Genomic DNA, 15,859 nt, shown 5'->3' with positions numbered 1-15,859 from the left:
GTTATGATAGGCTCCTGCTTTGCTCGGGTGTAACACAGGCAAACGCTGCTTTTTAGGGTTCCGTAGTCAACTAGGAACCCTTATAGTTTCGCCATGTCTGTCTGCCCGTCCGTCCGTCCGCGGATAATCTCAGTAACCGTTAGCACTAGAAAGCTGAAATTTGGTCCCAATATGTATATCAAATCAATCACGCCAACAAAGTTCAAAAATAAAAAATGGCAAAAATGTTTTATTAGGGTACCCCCCCATGTAAAGTGGGGGCTGATTTTTTTTTTCATTCCAACCACAACGTATTTAAAAATGAATAAGGGTTTACTAAGATTGTTTTTTGATAATATTGATATTTTCGGAAATAATCGCTCCTAAAGGAAAAAAAAGTGCGTCCCCCCCCTCTAACTTTTGAACCATAAGTTTAAAAAATATGAAAAAAATCACAAAACTAGAACTTTATAACGACTTTCTAGGAAAATTATTTTGAACTTGATAGGTTCAGTAGTTTTTGAGAAAAATATGAAAAACTTAGGAAATATGAAAACACTGACCGTGGCCCGACACGCTCTTGGCCGGTTTTTTTTATCGGACTTGTCTTGATGAGTACCCGAAGTCTAGCTGATGCTGAACCCTGGCTGCACCTAGGAGAACTCGGGTTTAGTGTAACACAGGCAAACGCTGTTTTCGCCATCGGACTTGTCTTGATGAGTACTCGAGTGAGCAGTACCCGAAGTCCAGCTGATGCTGAACCCTGGCTGCACCTAAGGGAACTCGGGTTTAGTGTAACACAGGCAAACGCTGTTTTCGTCATCGGACTTTTATTGATGAGTACTCGAGTGAGCAGTACCCAAAGTCCAGCTGATGCTGAACCCTGGCTGCACCTATGGGAACTCGGGTTTAGTGTAATACAGGCAAACGCTATTTTCGTCATCGGACTTGTCTTGATGAGTACTCGAGTGAGCAGTACCCGAAGTCCAGCTGATGCTGAACCCTGGCTGCACCTAAGGGAACTCGGGTTTAGTGTAACACAGGCAAACGCTGTTTTCGTCATCGGACTTTTATTGATGAGTACTCGAGTGAGCAGTACCCAAAGTCCAGCTGATGCTGAACCCTGGCTGCACCTAGGGGAACTCGGGTTTAGTGCAACACAGGCAAACGCTGTTTTCGTCATCGGACTTGTCTTGATGAGTACTCGAGTGAGCAGTACCCAAAGTCCAGCTGATGCTGAACCCTGGCTGCACCTAGGGGAACTCTGGTTTAGTGTAACACAGGCAAACGCTGTTTTCGTCATCGGACTTGTCTTGATGAGTACTCGAGTGAGCAGTACCCAAAGTCCAACTGATGCTGAACCCTGGCTGCACCTAGGGGAACTCGGGTTTAGTGTAACCCAGGCAAACGCTGTTTTCGTCATCGGACTTGTCTTGATGAGTACTCGAGAGAGCAGTAGTGCCCAAAGTCCAGCTAATGCTGAACCCTGGCTGCACCTAGGGGAACTCGGGTTTAGTGTAACACAGGCAAACGCTGTTTTCGTCATCGGACTTGTCTTGATGAGTACTCGAGTAAGCAGTACCCGAAGTCCAGTTGATGCTGAACCCTGGCTGCACCTAGGGGAACTCGGGTTTAGTGTAACACAGGCAAACGCTGTTTTCGTTATCGGACTTTTTTTGATGAGTACTCGAGTGAGCAGTACCCAAAGTCCAGCTGATGGTGAACCCTGGCTGCATCTAGGGGAACTCGGGTTTAGTGTAACCCAGGCAAACGCTGTTTCCGTCATCGGACTTGTCTTGACGAGGACTTGGGTGCGCAGTAGCCAAGACAGCGCTGTAGCTGAGCCCTGGCGGTACCTAGGGCAACTCTGGTTTCAGTGTATTATAATATAGAAATATTTCTTGCAATGTCAAGTTAGGCATAAAAACATAATATTAATAAACAAAAATCCTACCAGAAGTGAATATTAACATCAAGTAGTTAGAACAAATTTATTAATTTGCCATACATGAAACACTTTATTAATGTATAAAAAAAATACGTATGTATATCCAAATTAAGTACAGTCGATTTCACTAATAGTAACACAGGGAATAAAGAGAATACTGGAGTTCCTAGCGTCCATAGACTGCGGTAACTACTTACTATCAGACGGGCTGTATGCTTGATTGCCACTAGAAAAGTACGAGTATTTCTGTTTCAAACGATATTTATAGAATTCACAACAATCAACAGAAATAGTTTGACAGATTCTATGGTACTACTCAACTCAACCAAGTACCAGTCATAAAGACAAGTCTAAGATATATCACACGAAAAATACTATGAACAGAAAACAGCGTTTATTTATATTGGACCGAACCTGAGTTCCCCTAGGTACCACCAGGTCTCAGCTACAGCGCTGGCTTGGGTACTGCGCACCCAAGTCCTCATTAAGGCAGGGCCTATAAGGAAAACCGGGTGTGTCTATGTTGCACCAAACCTATGTTCGTCTAGGTACAGCAAGGGTTCAACATCAGCTTTACCAGTACTCATCAAGACAAGTCCGATTACGAAAACAGCGTTTGCCTATGTTGCACGAAACCCGAGTTCCCTTAGGAATAGCCAGGGTTCGGCATCAGCTCTACCTTGGTTACTGCTCACTCAAGTACTCATCAAGACAAGTCCGATGACGGAAACAGCGTTTGCGTATGTTGCACGAAACCCGAGTTCCCCTATGAATAGCCAGGGTTCAGCATCAGCTCTATCTTGGTTACTGCTCACACAAATACTCATCAAGACAAGTCCGATGACGAAAACAGCGCTTGCCTATGTTACTCCAAACCTGCGTTCCCCTGGGAAAAGCCAGGGTTCAGCATCAGCTCTACCTTGGTTACTGCTCACTCAAGTACTCATCAATACAAGTCCGATGACGAAAACAGCGTTTGCCTATGTTGCACGAAACCCGGGTTCCTTTAGGAATAGCCAGGGTTCAGCATCAGCTCTACCTTGGTTACTGCTCACACAAGTACTCATCAAGACAAGTCCGATGACGAAAACAGCGCTTGCCTATGTTACTCCAAACCCGCGTTCCCCTGGGAAAAGCCAGGGTTCAGCATCAGCTCTACCTTGGTTACTGCTCACTCAAGTACTCATTAACACAAGTCCGATGACGAAAACAGCGTTTGCCTATGTTGCACGAAACCCGGGTTCCTTTAGGAATAGCCAGGGTTCAGCATCAGCTCTACCTTGGTTACTGCTCACACAAGTACTCATCAAGACAAGTCCGATGACGAAAACAGCGCTTGCCTATGTTACTCCAAACCCGCGTTCCCCTGGGAAAAGCCAGGGTTCAGCATCAGCTCTACCTTGGTTACTGCTCACTCAAGTACTCATTAACACAAGTCCGATGACGAAAACAGCGTTTGCCTATGTTGCACGAAACCCGAGTTCCCCTAGGAATAGCCAGGGTTCAGCATCAGCTCTACCTTGGTTACTGCTCACTCAAGTACTCATCAAAACAAGTCCGATGACGAAAACAGCGCTTGCCTATGTTAAACCAAACCCGCGTTCCCCTGGGAAAAGCCAGGGTTCAGCATCAGCTCCATCTTAGGAACTGCTCACCCAATTAACTCATCAAGGCGAGTTAGATGACGAAAACGGCTTGTTTTTATGTTGGCAATTAACGTTTTCAATGTGTAATGTTAATGATTAATTGTATTGATTTTCGGCCAACACTGTATATTTACATGCATACATACATATTTACATAATTATATTCATACATACATACCTACATACATTCATACATACCTACATACATTCATACGTACGAACATACATACTGATCTATGGGCGACGATGATCATTTACCATCATCAGGCGATCCATCAGTCCCTTGTATCCCAGTTCATTAAAAATAATTTCTAGCCGTGTTCTACTTTTATCCAACGAAAACATGTTTCGTTGCAAAATTAAAAATGGGGCGCATAGTGCGGAGTGGCAACAGCGCATTTTCCTTCCTGTTCTTACACTAGCTTAGATTCATAATCCTGTCTCTTTCACGCAAGGCTCGACTACGCTTTAACAAAAGGGAAAGCCTTATAAATAGCGCTTAAAATAAGGGTAACCCTTATTAAAGGCTTGCAAGCCGTATCGGATAGCGGTAAGCCAATGCACAGGGCTAGCTTTATTGTTTTGCTGAGTTTTTTGTAAGGGCTAGTCAAATGAATGGGCTTGCAGTTGGAAAGGGAGAGTCTCTCGTTTGGGTCGTCCTTACGTTAGGGATTCCCAATGAAAGGCTTGTAGCGCGGAAGGGGTTGTCCGGTCCCTGATTTTAACACCGTCTGCCTACAGATTCAATAAAATGAAATTCAGCTAATCTATACAGATGTAGTACGAAATGTTTTTCCTCAGTATTTTCACGGAAACGAACGAGCGAGTCGTGCTATTTCAGTCGTCAGTACAAGAAGTACTAGTACTAACGTAAACCGAACTAGAACAACTAATACGAACGTTTCCGACGAAATACGATGGTGGAATATTATAATAAAGTATACGCTTTCAATAAAATATTGTGATTAAAAGGAAAGTGATAAATATGATGATGTAATAAATTAAATAATGGATTTAAAATAACTGTATGGTATACTACAGTTTGACACCATCATTGATACTAAAACTTTTCACTAATCAGGACGACTTATACAAACAATACTGTTTAATTCATATTCTATCATTTAGAATTCGATTATCAAAGATAATTCAGATCTTACAATCAAATCTATTCATTCGTTATACATTTCGTTAAGCACACTTTAGTTTACTTCTAATGCCTCTTTAGGTCTGTTACATCCCAATCCATAATACACTGGGTAGTCTATACTCACTAAACCCAATCTTGGTTCTGACGATCACTAATATCAAGTCTTATAAGTATTTATGCCAAAATTTGTTGTCCTACATGTACGTATCATTTTCAACCTTAATTGAAATAAGGTTCAAAAGATAGCACATACTATATTTGTTGTTATCTTACAATTAATGCAAAATTGTGAAGTAGGAATGTATATATTTTTTATTTTATGAGGCAGGTCGCCTGATGATAAGCGATCACTGCCGCCCATGGACACACGATTCACCAGATGTAGGTGCATTAAAGGCCGGCCTTTAACACTTTCGCAACCGGGAACCCGCCTGGTGGGCACTCGTGACCTTTGCTCAGATGCTGGAGAACTCGCTAGGCGGGTTTTCACCATACAAGCGGGCGCTTATTTAGGACCTGTTTCTGCAATTTTTTATGTGGTAGTGATTGTGTTTCTAATTTTGAATTTTTTGAAATTAGTGTAATATGACGGCATTTCGTTACAAATCTATTATTGGAAGTGTCTATAATTTTGAGATAGAAGAGCTGGGCTTCATTAAATCCGGTAATTCTTCTGAATGTAATTTTTTGTGATATTTGTAATATTGTTGTTTCATATTTTGTCACAAATTCGATTACCATAAATTGAGCTTAACGTTTTTAACATTGTTATATGACAGAAGCCCGACTGCTTGCACCGTCGTCCGCGTCCCCGGCATTTAACATGGCGGCCATCGCCACAGTGTTGGAGATGGGTTCCGCTTCGCGCACTAAGTGCTCGTGGCTGGTTGTTAGTCCTCCGCCATACTTGAAGCTGCGCCGGAGACTAGAACGTATGCTTTTAGCGGAGTCGCTCTTACGTACGAAGGAGCGACGGAGAAAGTCTCTAGAGAGAGAGGTGGATGGCGTCTCGTGAGCGAGGGTGAGCGTGGGCGGGGAGTAGCGCGGGGGGGAGGCGCGGTCGACCGTCTCGCTCAGGGTGATGGGCGCGGTTGTTGAGTGCGAGGGGGATGGCGAGCGGGCGGAGGTTATTCTGGAACAAAAGTAAATAATATGTTTGAGCACCCATAACACGAGTTATTTTGAGCTTACCGTGGGACTTAGTTATTATGTGTAAGGGCCCATTTAGACGGTACGTGAACTCGCATACGAGTTTTATTACATTGCGGTATTTGATGGCTGTGCAAAATTGTATGTAACCTCAACAGCCCGCAATGTAACTAAAATCGCATGCGAGTTCGCACGTCGTCTAAATCAGGCCTAAGAATGTCGTTTAGATCTTTAAAATCCTACATAAAATAAAAAATCTAAATAAGATGTCATATATTAAAGAAAAAAATTACGGACACCACCAGTGGCGAAGGCCGGATTCGAACCGGCGTCTTTAACAATCCGGCCTAACGCCATGAATTCCTAGGCCACCCCGTCACAGTGCTGTCGAAATTTTTCTTTTATGTCTTTTTTGTAAGACTAGGCGTTTTTGACCAATTTGACCTATTTAATATTGTCTTCGGTTACCGCGATAGTTACTCATGAAATAAAACTATGGAAACGGATTAAATCGCGTATAATGAATTTAAAATACATCCCGACGTTTCGAACTCTTTACAGCGTTCGTGGTCAACGGGTGACTGAGGAAAAATTACAATGTGCAAAAGCTACCCATATAGAAGAAATATTAAGGAACCATGACCACAAATAATATAGATTTCTAAGGCATGTTCACACACTATTAATAAAGCTAGTTATACAATATTCAAAAAATTTATCATTACTATGTTAAAAAATAATTAACCAATTAATCTACACAAAATTGACAAAGAACAAACTGCAAATGTCCAACACCATACAACACAAATGCCTCACAGCCTTCGTCGTGCCTGCCTTAGAAATCTATATTATTTGTGGTCATGGTTCGTTAATATTTCTTCTATGTGGGTAGCTTTTGCACATTGTAATTTTTCCTCAGTCACCCGTTGACCACGAACGCTGTAAAGAGTTCGAAACGTCGGGATGTATTTTAAATTCATTATACGCGATTTAATCCGTTTCCATAGTTTTATTTCAATTTGACCTACATAAAAGTTTATTCCCTAAAGTCAGTTCTTGCCGGTTTCCTGCGTACCCACGTAGTAATGAAAAAATTGAGCAAGTATTGTTTGGCTCTGTAACCACGGTAACGCGTCGTTATAATGTTTGCGGTGGGGGTCGGCTTCGGGCGGCCAAACGCGGGCGCCGGTAGTGCAAACTTTTGCGTCAAAATATAGAAAACAGTGTGAAATTCACGTAATTTTATAGTATTTTATGCAACAGGCGTTTAAAGGAGGTCAAAAAAGACGAGTGGCGTGGGTAACAATTTGAGGCGAAGCCGAAAATTGTTATTAAGACGCCACGAGTATTTTTTGACTCTGTTAAACACCGTTGCATACAATACTTTTTCTACGACCATGCACATACTTTTGAATAGTTTTCTAGAATAACTTTCGTGAAATTCGCACTGTTTCCTACAAGTATTTTGACTTGTCCTCTGCAATGTTTCTGCACTCACCCTGTCGCTCGCACTCCCCCGCGCCGCCGCCCGCCCCCGGCCGGCGCCCCGCGGCCCGCTATATCCCTTAAAGGCTACTAACAATGCTGTAAGAGCTATATCGTATGCGTGGGTGCGCGGGGCGCCGGGCGGGGGCGGGCATCTTTTATGTAGGGTTTTAACGATCTATGCACGACACTGTAAATGACGAATAACGCTACGGTAGTAGAAAATACTATATTTAGTTGATTTTTTTGTTGGTAAAGAATGAAATACGTGGTGTTTACCTTCTGAGCGTGCGGAAGCTGCGTCGTATGGTGTTGAGCAGGCGCGCGCCGGTGGCGGTGGAGTAGGAGGGCGGCGGCGTGTACTTGGGCGGCGGGTCGGGCGCGGGCGCGGGCGCGGCGGGCGCGGCGCGCGGGGAGGCCGGCGCGGCGCCCAAGCGCCCGAGCGGCGGCCGGTAGAGGTTCTGGATACGCTGTGAAAAACAATACATCGATTTTAATAACATCGTTTCGTTATTGTGTATGTTTATTCAATTTCTGTGTTGGAAATTAGAATAATTATGATTTTTTTATTTCAAAACACCTACTCTCTTTGATTATATTTTTTATTTCCGCTACCCAAAGGTAGTCTGGTAGAGGTCGCTCTTTAGCGATAAGACCGCCTGTTGTCTGCCTCTATTTATAATCATTTGTTTTGTCTCCACTGTATCTTTTGCTGAGGTGTGCCAATAAAGAACATTCTATCTATCTATCTATTCTCCTTGCTTTATCTCGGTATTCACCATGACTCCTGAAACGACCGATCCCAAGATTTGACATAAAGACAAATCTAATGAAAACGACGACCGTCTTACCTTCCGACAATACTACTAAACACGTACGTTTAGTGATATGAATTATTTACAAACAAGAAAATTATACGTCGCATCCTTAAAACCTAAAAAAAAATCTTACCAACTCCTCCAAACATTCACTGTTCGCACTCCTGTACTCTTCATATTCCTAGCGGCATGAAATTAAATAACATATTCAATAAAACCATCATTATGTTATTAATGCACCCAAAATCGGTAACAAACGAATCCTTATTCAATAGTACTATCATAAATGAGAAACTGAGTGTCTGTTTGTTTATCCGTCTTTCACGACAAAACGGAGCGACGAGTTTACATGACATAGGCTAATAAATGAAATAAAACTATGGAAACGGATTAAATCGCGTATAATGAATTTAAACTAACAGTAACGTTTCATGAGTAACTATCGCGGTAACCGAAGACAATATTATAGGCTAATAAAGTTTTGTCTCTTTCTAACTCCCACTTCCCTAAAATAGGGAGGAAGGATGCAAGATTGTATGGAAAACTCCGCAATTTTCGAATTTAATGCGAGCGAAACCACGAGCAGAAGCTAATAATTTTAAGAAATACTTACATCTAAAATATCAGGCGGGCCTTTGCTCATATATCTCCATGTTTGCACGAAGGCAGCGGCCGGCACACACAGCAATGCCCCTTGTTGTAACGCCACCGCTGTCTGTCGCGCCCATACTGGCCAGTACCTGCACAAACAAACAAACAACCAATGGAGTTATTGAAACTGAATAACCTAACCACAAAATTAAAATATTGAAAAAACTCCGACATAGTGGACCGATTTCCACCAAACCTGGCTAAGAACACTCCCGACTAATTAAAAAAAAAAATCTAAAACCGTTCATCCGTTCGAAAGCTACGTTGCCACAGACAGACACACACACGTACAGACAGACACGTCAAACGACGGTGTTATAAACCCCGTCGTTTTTGCGTCGGGGGTTAAAAATGTAATATAAACAGTGTTCTCACCCTGCGGGTTTCCTCCAGCTGTAGAGCTGCCTCTGTTGCCCACATCGGAAATCCATTACACTGATAGCCTGAAAAATTAATACTTTTTGTTATACAGTGTGGAAAGAAATAAGGGAAGGAAACTTTTCATTATTTTTGAAAATAAATGTAATTACAGGTATAAATTATCAAACTGAAGTTCATACTTGAGTCAATTTTCAGTTTCAGAACCCAATAAACTGTATTCGGTGCGGAAGTACACCTTTGATACCCGAAAAACAGAAAAATGCATCTGGCAATTAAAAGAAACTTGACTTGTGACAACCTCACATGGCGACCCTGTCATATAAAAGTATCAACAACGTACTCACACAAAGTAGAACAGGCAGCACCACACTCCACGTGAAGCTCAGCAAGAGCAAGTGAAGCTTAGTGCTGTCTCTGTCACTCTTAACCAGCGATAGTCTTGTCTCTGTCACTCCTATCCAGAATAAGAAAGCGTAATATAAAAGTAACTCACACAAAGCAGAACAGGCAGCACCACAGTCCACGTGAAGCTCAGCAAGAGCAAGTGAAGCTTAGTGCTGTCTTTGTCACTCTCAACCAGCGATAGTCTTGTCTCTGTCACTCATATCCAGAATAAGAAAAATATAAAAGCGACTCACACAAAGTAGAACAGGCAGCGCCACGGTCCACGTGAAGCTGAGCAACGTCGCCAGAGCAGTTTCAGTCCTCGTCCGCGCCGAGTATAGCGCGGTGACCACTTTGTCGGCGGAGTACGGCCGCCCGCGGACCACGAACACGCCCACGGTCAGGGCCACCTGCACGGCGCAGGTCACCCAGGACCCCACCCACACGTAGTCTATGAAGTGGACGAGACGGACTCCCGCCTGTAATGAAAAATATATACATACATACATACAATCACGCCTCACGGTGGGCTGGATGGCTCGAAAAGAGGGCATTCGCATTTTTTTCAGAAAATCATTTTTTGAAAAATGCTGTCTGATAGAGAATACTATAAGGAACAATAACTGTGGAATAAATTTTTTCGAAATAAGGCATATTGACAGCAGAAAAAAATTGTCTTTTTTTTTATGGGACCCAAAAATAGGTATCTTATTTCTCAGAAACTATTTGAGGTCCCGTCTTCTACATTTCAAGACTTTGTTTTTCTACTTTTATAGAGTAGCAAACGATAAGCAGATTTTTTATACAGGTGGTGGGTTTTTTTTAGTCCAGTAAAAAGTCCACACGTTATCGTTCGGCCCCGCCGGCGGCCGCGCGACCTGTTTGAGCTAGTCAAGTGATACTTGTAGTAACAATAAATACTCCTTGTTGAAATATGAATATGAAATAGTTTATGGTGTTATGACATACTGTCAATGTGTCAGTTTATGTTTTAGCTTGCGAAATAAAGCATTTGTGTGTTTGGTCTGAGATGGCGTATTAATTAATTACTCATCGAATACAACAATCTGGCGACGAGACGGTCCCGAACAACGTGTTATAAATAATAATTAAAAGGAATGTGCGATTTATGTAAATTATTTGTCAAAAGTCAATGTGAATTTTTGAATGTGTAGTTTCGAGAATTTGAAAGAACTAACAAACGACAAACGGGAATGGACGCTCTCCTGAAGTCTGGAAAAAAAGCTTGGATTCAAAGTAAAAAGAAGGATGAACTTATTATCATTGCAAATTCAGCAGTGAGTGACGAAGATATTAAATTTTCCAACGAAAATTCGGTTGATGAGATTCGACGATTCCTTCGGGATCATATTGAAGAACAGGAGGAATATAGAGAATTCACTGCGAAAAAGTACGCAATTAAGATGAACTCGATTTCAAATTTGGAAGTTTTTATCGGAGGAAACTGGAAGGCTTATAAACAGCAGTTAGAATGTTTTTTCTTGCTAAATGACGTAGATGCCAGTATAAAAGTGCCGCTACTAATTACAAAGCTTGGAGCGAGTGTCTACGAGCTCCTTACGACTATATGCACTCCAGACTCACCAGTAACTTTAACATATGAGCAAATTTGTGACAAGTTGGAAAAGCATTATCACCCAGTTAGAAATTATGCATTAGAACAGGCTGAATTCCGAAAGAGAAACCAAAAGAAAGATGAAAATTTAGACAAATATATACTCGAATTGAAAAAATTGTCTAATAATTGTAATTTCAAAAATATTAACGACGAAATCAAAGAGCAACTCCTTAATGGCACTTTACACGAAGCAGTTAAGTTTGAAATGCTTAAACAGGCAGACCTGCCAATGGAGAAACTAGTGGAGATTGGAAAAACTGTCGAGGCCGCATATAACTTAACATACAAGAATGAAGAAAAAGAGACGAAACCGCAAATGTTCAAGTTAGAAAGGAATAGAGGCTATGGAAGCACTGAAGTTTGTTTTTGCTGTGGAAAAGAGGGCCACATGAAAGCCGAATGTACCTTGCGCATGAAATTCTGTAGTGAATGTGGTACAAAGGGTCACATTTACAAAATGTGTAACCAAAATAAAAATAATTGGAGGGTGAAAACCTTAAGCGTGGTCGATAAAGAGACTTACGAATTCATTGGAAATGACGAAAAAAGTGAAAGGAACAGTGATACACCAGGACCCGTATCTTACGATATGCTTCATTGTGGTGAAAAAGACAGAATTCCATCGCAAAAGTTAAGTATTCAAGTAAATGGTAAATTGCTGGAGTTTGAAGTAGACACCGGAGCAGATGTAAGTACGATTACGTGTTCTGATAAGAAGCAATATTTTCCAAATTTAGAAACGAGGCAACGAAATGTAGTTTTTACACATTTTGACAAGTCAACTTCAACACCACTCGCTATTTTGGAAGACTTAAGTTTGTCGTATGGAACTGTAAACGTAGAACAACAAAAATTATTTGTCGTAAAAGATGGATTACCTAGAGTAATTGGGAGAACATGGCTGTCTATACTTGAACTTTGGCCTCCTACTTTTGAACAAAGTAAAGTTAGTGAAACAGGGCCTAAGGAGCAAAAGACCTTTGCAAAGAAAACTCAATCTGTTTTTGAACATGATATGAAGAATTATAAAGACGAGCAAGTTGAATTGGAGATTAAAGCAAAACCAGTTGTTCTTGCACAATCATTTTTGGAGACCTATGAGAGATTTAAATCGGTATTAAGAGCATTGAACAATTTAGGACTGAGAATTAAATTAGAGAACAGTAAATTGGTTAACGAAAAGTTTGGAATTGACAAAAATGTTAAGAAAAATACCAAAAGTAATATTAAAACCGTATAACCATTGCAAATTATAAACAGTAACATTACTAAACCGATTACATTTGAAAGCAGAATTCTAAACAATAGTACTCACACAAAATACCCGATTTTTAAAAAAGATGGTTATGCCATTACATTAGGTTTAACTAAAGTTTGTGAACTTCTATGTGGACGAAAATGTATCTTACAAGTACTCAATAAGGCTTTTACTATGATACTAGAGAAATATTCATGTCTGTCACAACGTTTATGGCAAGGGACTACCGTAAAAATAAAAAAACGAGGAGGAAGGAAAGAAGAGGAGACATTAAAGATATAGTAATCGACAAAATGTTTTGTGTTTTAGAACAGTTTTTCTTTGATATTTATTTACTAAGCGGGGAAGAGTGTAGTAACAATAAATACTCCTTGTTGAAATATGAATATGAAATAGTTTATGGTGTTATGACATACTGTCAATGTGTCAGTTTATGTTTTAGCTTGCGAAATAAAGCATTTGTGTGTTTGGTCTGAGATGGCGTATTAATTAATTACTCATCGAATACAACAATACTGGTCTTTTTAAATATGTAAATAAAGTTTAAAATTATTTACACTAAAAGTGCTCGCCGCGTCGCTGCCGGCCGCTGCCATTCCGGTGTGAGCCGACCCTTACACTTCCATGGCTTATGGTCGCGTTTGCCGCTCTCGTATTGGCTTACACAGTCATGAAAAACACTACCGCTCTACTACTTGACAAGACACTGTTTTAATAGCCTGTAATAGACTTAAAAGCCAATGATTATTATTTATTACTTACATACATACGAAGGCTAAGGCGCCCCCGGCCATCTCTGAGATAGAACCGAAACTAGTTCGATCTCCTAACTGAATCAACTCATGTGATTACGAGTTAGCGAAGAGAGATGGCGCTGCCATGCTAATTCTTAGAACAAATTAAATTATCCTCATAGAAAATAAATCATTTCTCAATCTTGGTCATTTTTTCTTTGTATATGACATTTATTTCAGTTTATAGTTAAAATAGTAGTGTTTCTGCTGAAAATGCAAATTAAATTATTTTCTATGAGGATAATTTAATTTGTTTTTATTATTGTTGATGAAATTAATATTCTAGTTTTTTTTGACATTACAACAATAAATTGCCCTGATAATTAGGTTAGATTAAGATCATAATATATGTAAAGTAATGAACTACTCATAAGAGCTTGTAATTAGGCCTACATGAATAAAGATATTTTTTGAATTTAATTGAATTTAATTATGTTTAATACTCAACAAAAAAAATTGTATCAGATATTTTCGCTCGACTTTGTTAATTCAATTTAATAATACTAAACCACGGAAAATACGATTAAGCCCTATGTACCGTTCTAGTCTTATCAGCTGGTGTTTAGAGTAAATAATAAAAACCAAAGCATGCAACCAACTGACCTTGACATTTCATTCCGCCAACAGAGCACGACAAACAGCTAGTGCATCAAGTCAAGTGTATTGCTTAATTTGCTATTTCTTGCTACAATTAATTTATGTAACTACTAAATTGTATTATACTGTTGAGGGTCATTGCCATTCACATATGATGCGACTGTTTTAAGATAAGATTAAATTCATTAGAAATATCATTAATATTGTATAAATGTTAAATCAGTCTAATGCTTTTTGTCGTTAGATATTAATTTGATTTTTTATAATTGGTTGGTCCGTGGTTCTAGACTGAGACTATCGATTTATTTATTTTTATTCTATTAAGCCGTGTGCTGACCTCACAAGCAATTAAGAAGTGTGACCTAAAACTGAATCATTATCTCTGCATAGGAGTTAAACAATTAATACAATCAGTTTCAGAGCTCAATATTTTATAAGCCGCCTTTTGTTTTGCCGCGAAAACACCGGGCTATCCCGTGTGTATACACTTGTGCAGTTGCCATCACCTGATGAACATGATGATGACCTGATGACAAAAATATCTGAAGACGCCTTTGAATAAGGTGCTGATTAAGGTAATATCTGAACAGGCACAGCACCTTAATCAAAGGCGTCTTCAGATATTTTTTGAACAACTTGGATGTTCCCATATATCAGCCCCTCCAGCGCAACTTGCCTTGTCGCGAGTCCATACTAAAAGTCGCGATTGATGTATGGACACGCGCGCAACAAGGCAAGTTGTGCTAAAGCACAGTATAATAAAGAGTACTATCGTACAGTATGGCCACTCCCGCTCCCCGCTGAAAGTGCCGCCCACCCCCTCTCGGTTACCTCACAGTTACCGCCTATCAAAAACGCGAACAGTCGACCTGTCATATTTCACTCATACAAGCATGGTACACGTTCACCTACACGAGCTTAGACTGTGTGCTAGGAACGCGCCTCTTTCATATATTTGATCGCCAGTGTCCGAGGTGTGGCTAAAGGGTCTGATGGTAACATTACAAAAAAAAACGTTTTTATTAAAAAAATCACTCGGAAAGTGGTCTGCCAAACTCTCAAAGCTAAGGTAAGGTAAGGTTGATTTGATAGTCATGATGCCAGTTACCATACAGTGCTATATGGCCAGCTGCTGCGCCATTCTCATCATAATAACAGTCTCTTATGCTATATTTATGTCTATAGCAGACTTAAAGGGCCCGTCTTCGGACATAGGCCTCTCCATTCTCCACGCATGTCCATTGCCATCTGCATCCAATTCTCGCCTTGTAGGCAGATGTCATCTCTCCATCTCAGGGGCGGCTTTGCCACGACCACGGGTTTTAGCGGGTTCTTATGCTATACACCGTGTTTTTTTTTGTTTTCCGTTAAATTCGACACGTCGTTAGGTTCATTATCAGGAACCATCCTGTATTACACTTTTAGTTAAATTCGCAAAAAAAAAATTCATCGTTTTCATACATAAAAAATGAATTTATTAGTGAGAGACCCTTAAGAATTACATTCAAGTTATTGACGGCAGATGTCAAAACAAATAACATTAGGAATTGGTAAAGGCTGTCACACACATGTTCAGTAATTAGCTTAATTTTTTTAATAACTCGATAACCGTAAAAGCAGGGGCGGCTCACTCCGCGATCCTTTCACCGCGCTACAAGTACATGCCGGCGGCCGCGAGTTCGCGGCCCATTCAGTGGCGACGACCTTCGCGCGGCGCAATAGAATTCAATGTCGTCTGCACGCGTGCGGTCCGTTTGTTAATGTAGGTAATAATTTAGAATGGCGGCGTTTTGTGAACTTCAAAGGAGTGAGCCTTCTGTACTTGTACTATTATATATTCTGTGGTAAAAGTTAAGACGCTTGTTTCTTAGGGAAATTAATTGTATATGATGTAAAGCTGCCTGCCCTTAAAGTTAATTTATGGAATTCAATAAAAACAGGTTGTATAAGTGATAAAATGTGACATTTTCATGGTAAAGG

At 40.5% G+C, this 15,859-nt stretch overlaps 1 protein-coding gene across 2 annotated transcripts in view; it reads right to left on the bottom strand.

Annotated features, from left to right (window-relative positions):
- Positions 1-4,299: 4,299 nt before the first annotated feature.
- The window catches only part of LOC125229376 (sodium-dependent transporter bedraggled), a 51,433-nt gene continuing 39,873 nt past the window's right edge, over positions 4,300-15,859 (bottom strand). The window contains exons 10-15 of one of the 2 annotated variants that reach the window (XM_048134198.1): positions 9,846-10,070; positions 9,202-9,269; positions 8,789-8,915; positions 8,309-8,356; positions 7,637-7,827; positions 4,300-5,855 (exon numbers count right to left, since the gene is read on the bottom strand). In XM_048134198.1, coding sequence (XP_047990155.1) covers positions 5,492-5,855; positions 7,637-7,827; positions 8,309-8,356; positions 8,789-8,915; positions 9,202-9,269; positions 9,846-10,070 — 1,023 coding nt within the window. In that variant the 3' untranslated portion in view covers positions 4,300-5,491. The remainder of the gene's footprint in view (positions 5,856-7,636; positions 7,828-8,308; positions 8,357-8,788; positions 8,916-9,201; positions 9,270-9,845; positions 10,071-15,859) is intronic. The other variant, XM_048134199.1, reaches the window with a different exon arrangement.

The sequence above is a fragment of the Leguminivora glycinivorella genome, chromosome 9 (genome assembly GCF_023078275.1).
Source record: "Leguminivora glycinivorella isolate SPB_JAAS2020 chromosome 9, LegGlyc_1.1, whole genome shotgun sequence".
Taxonomy (NCBI): domain Eukaryota; kingdom Metazoa; phylum Arthropoda; class Insecta; order Lepidoptera; family Tortricidae; genus Leguminivora; species Leguminivora glycinivorella.
The sequence above is the reverse complement of the archived record's forward strand: the minus strand, read 5'-3'. Positions and strand labels throughout refer to the sequence as shown.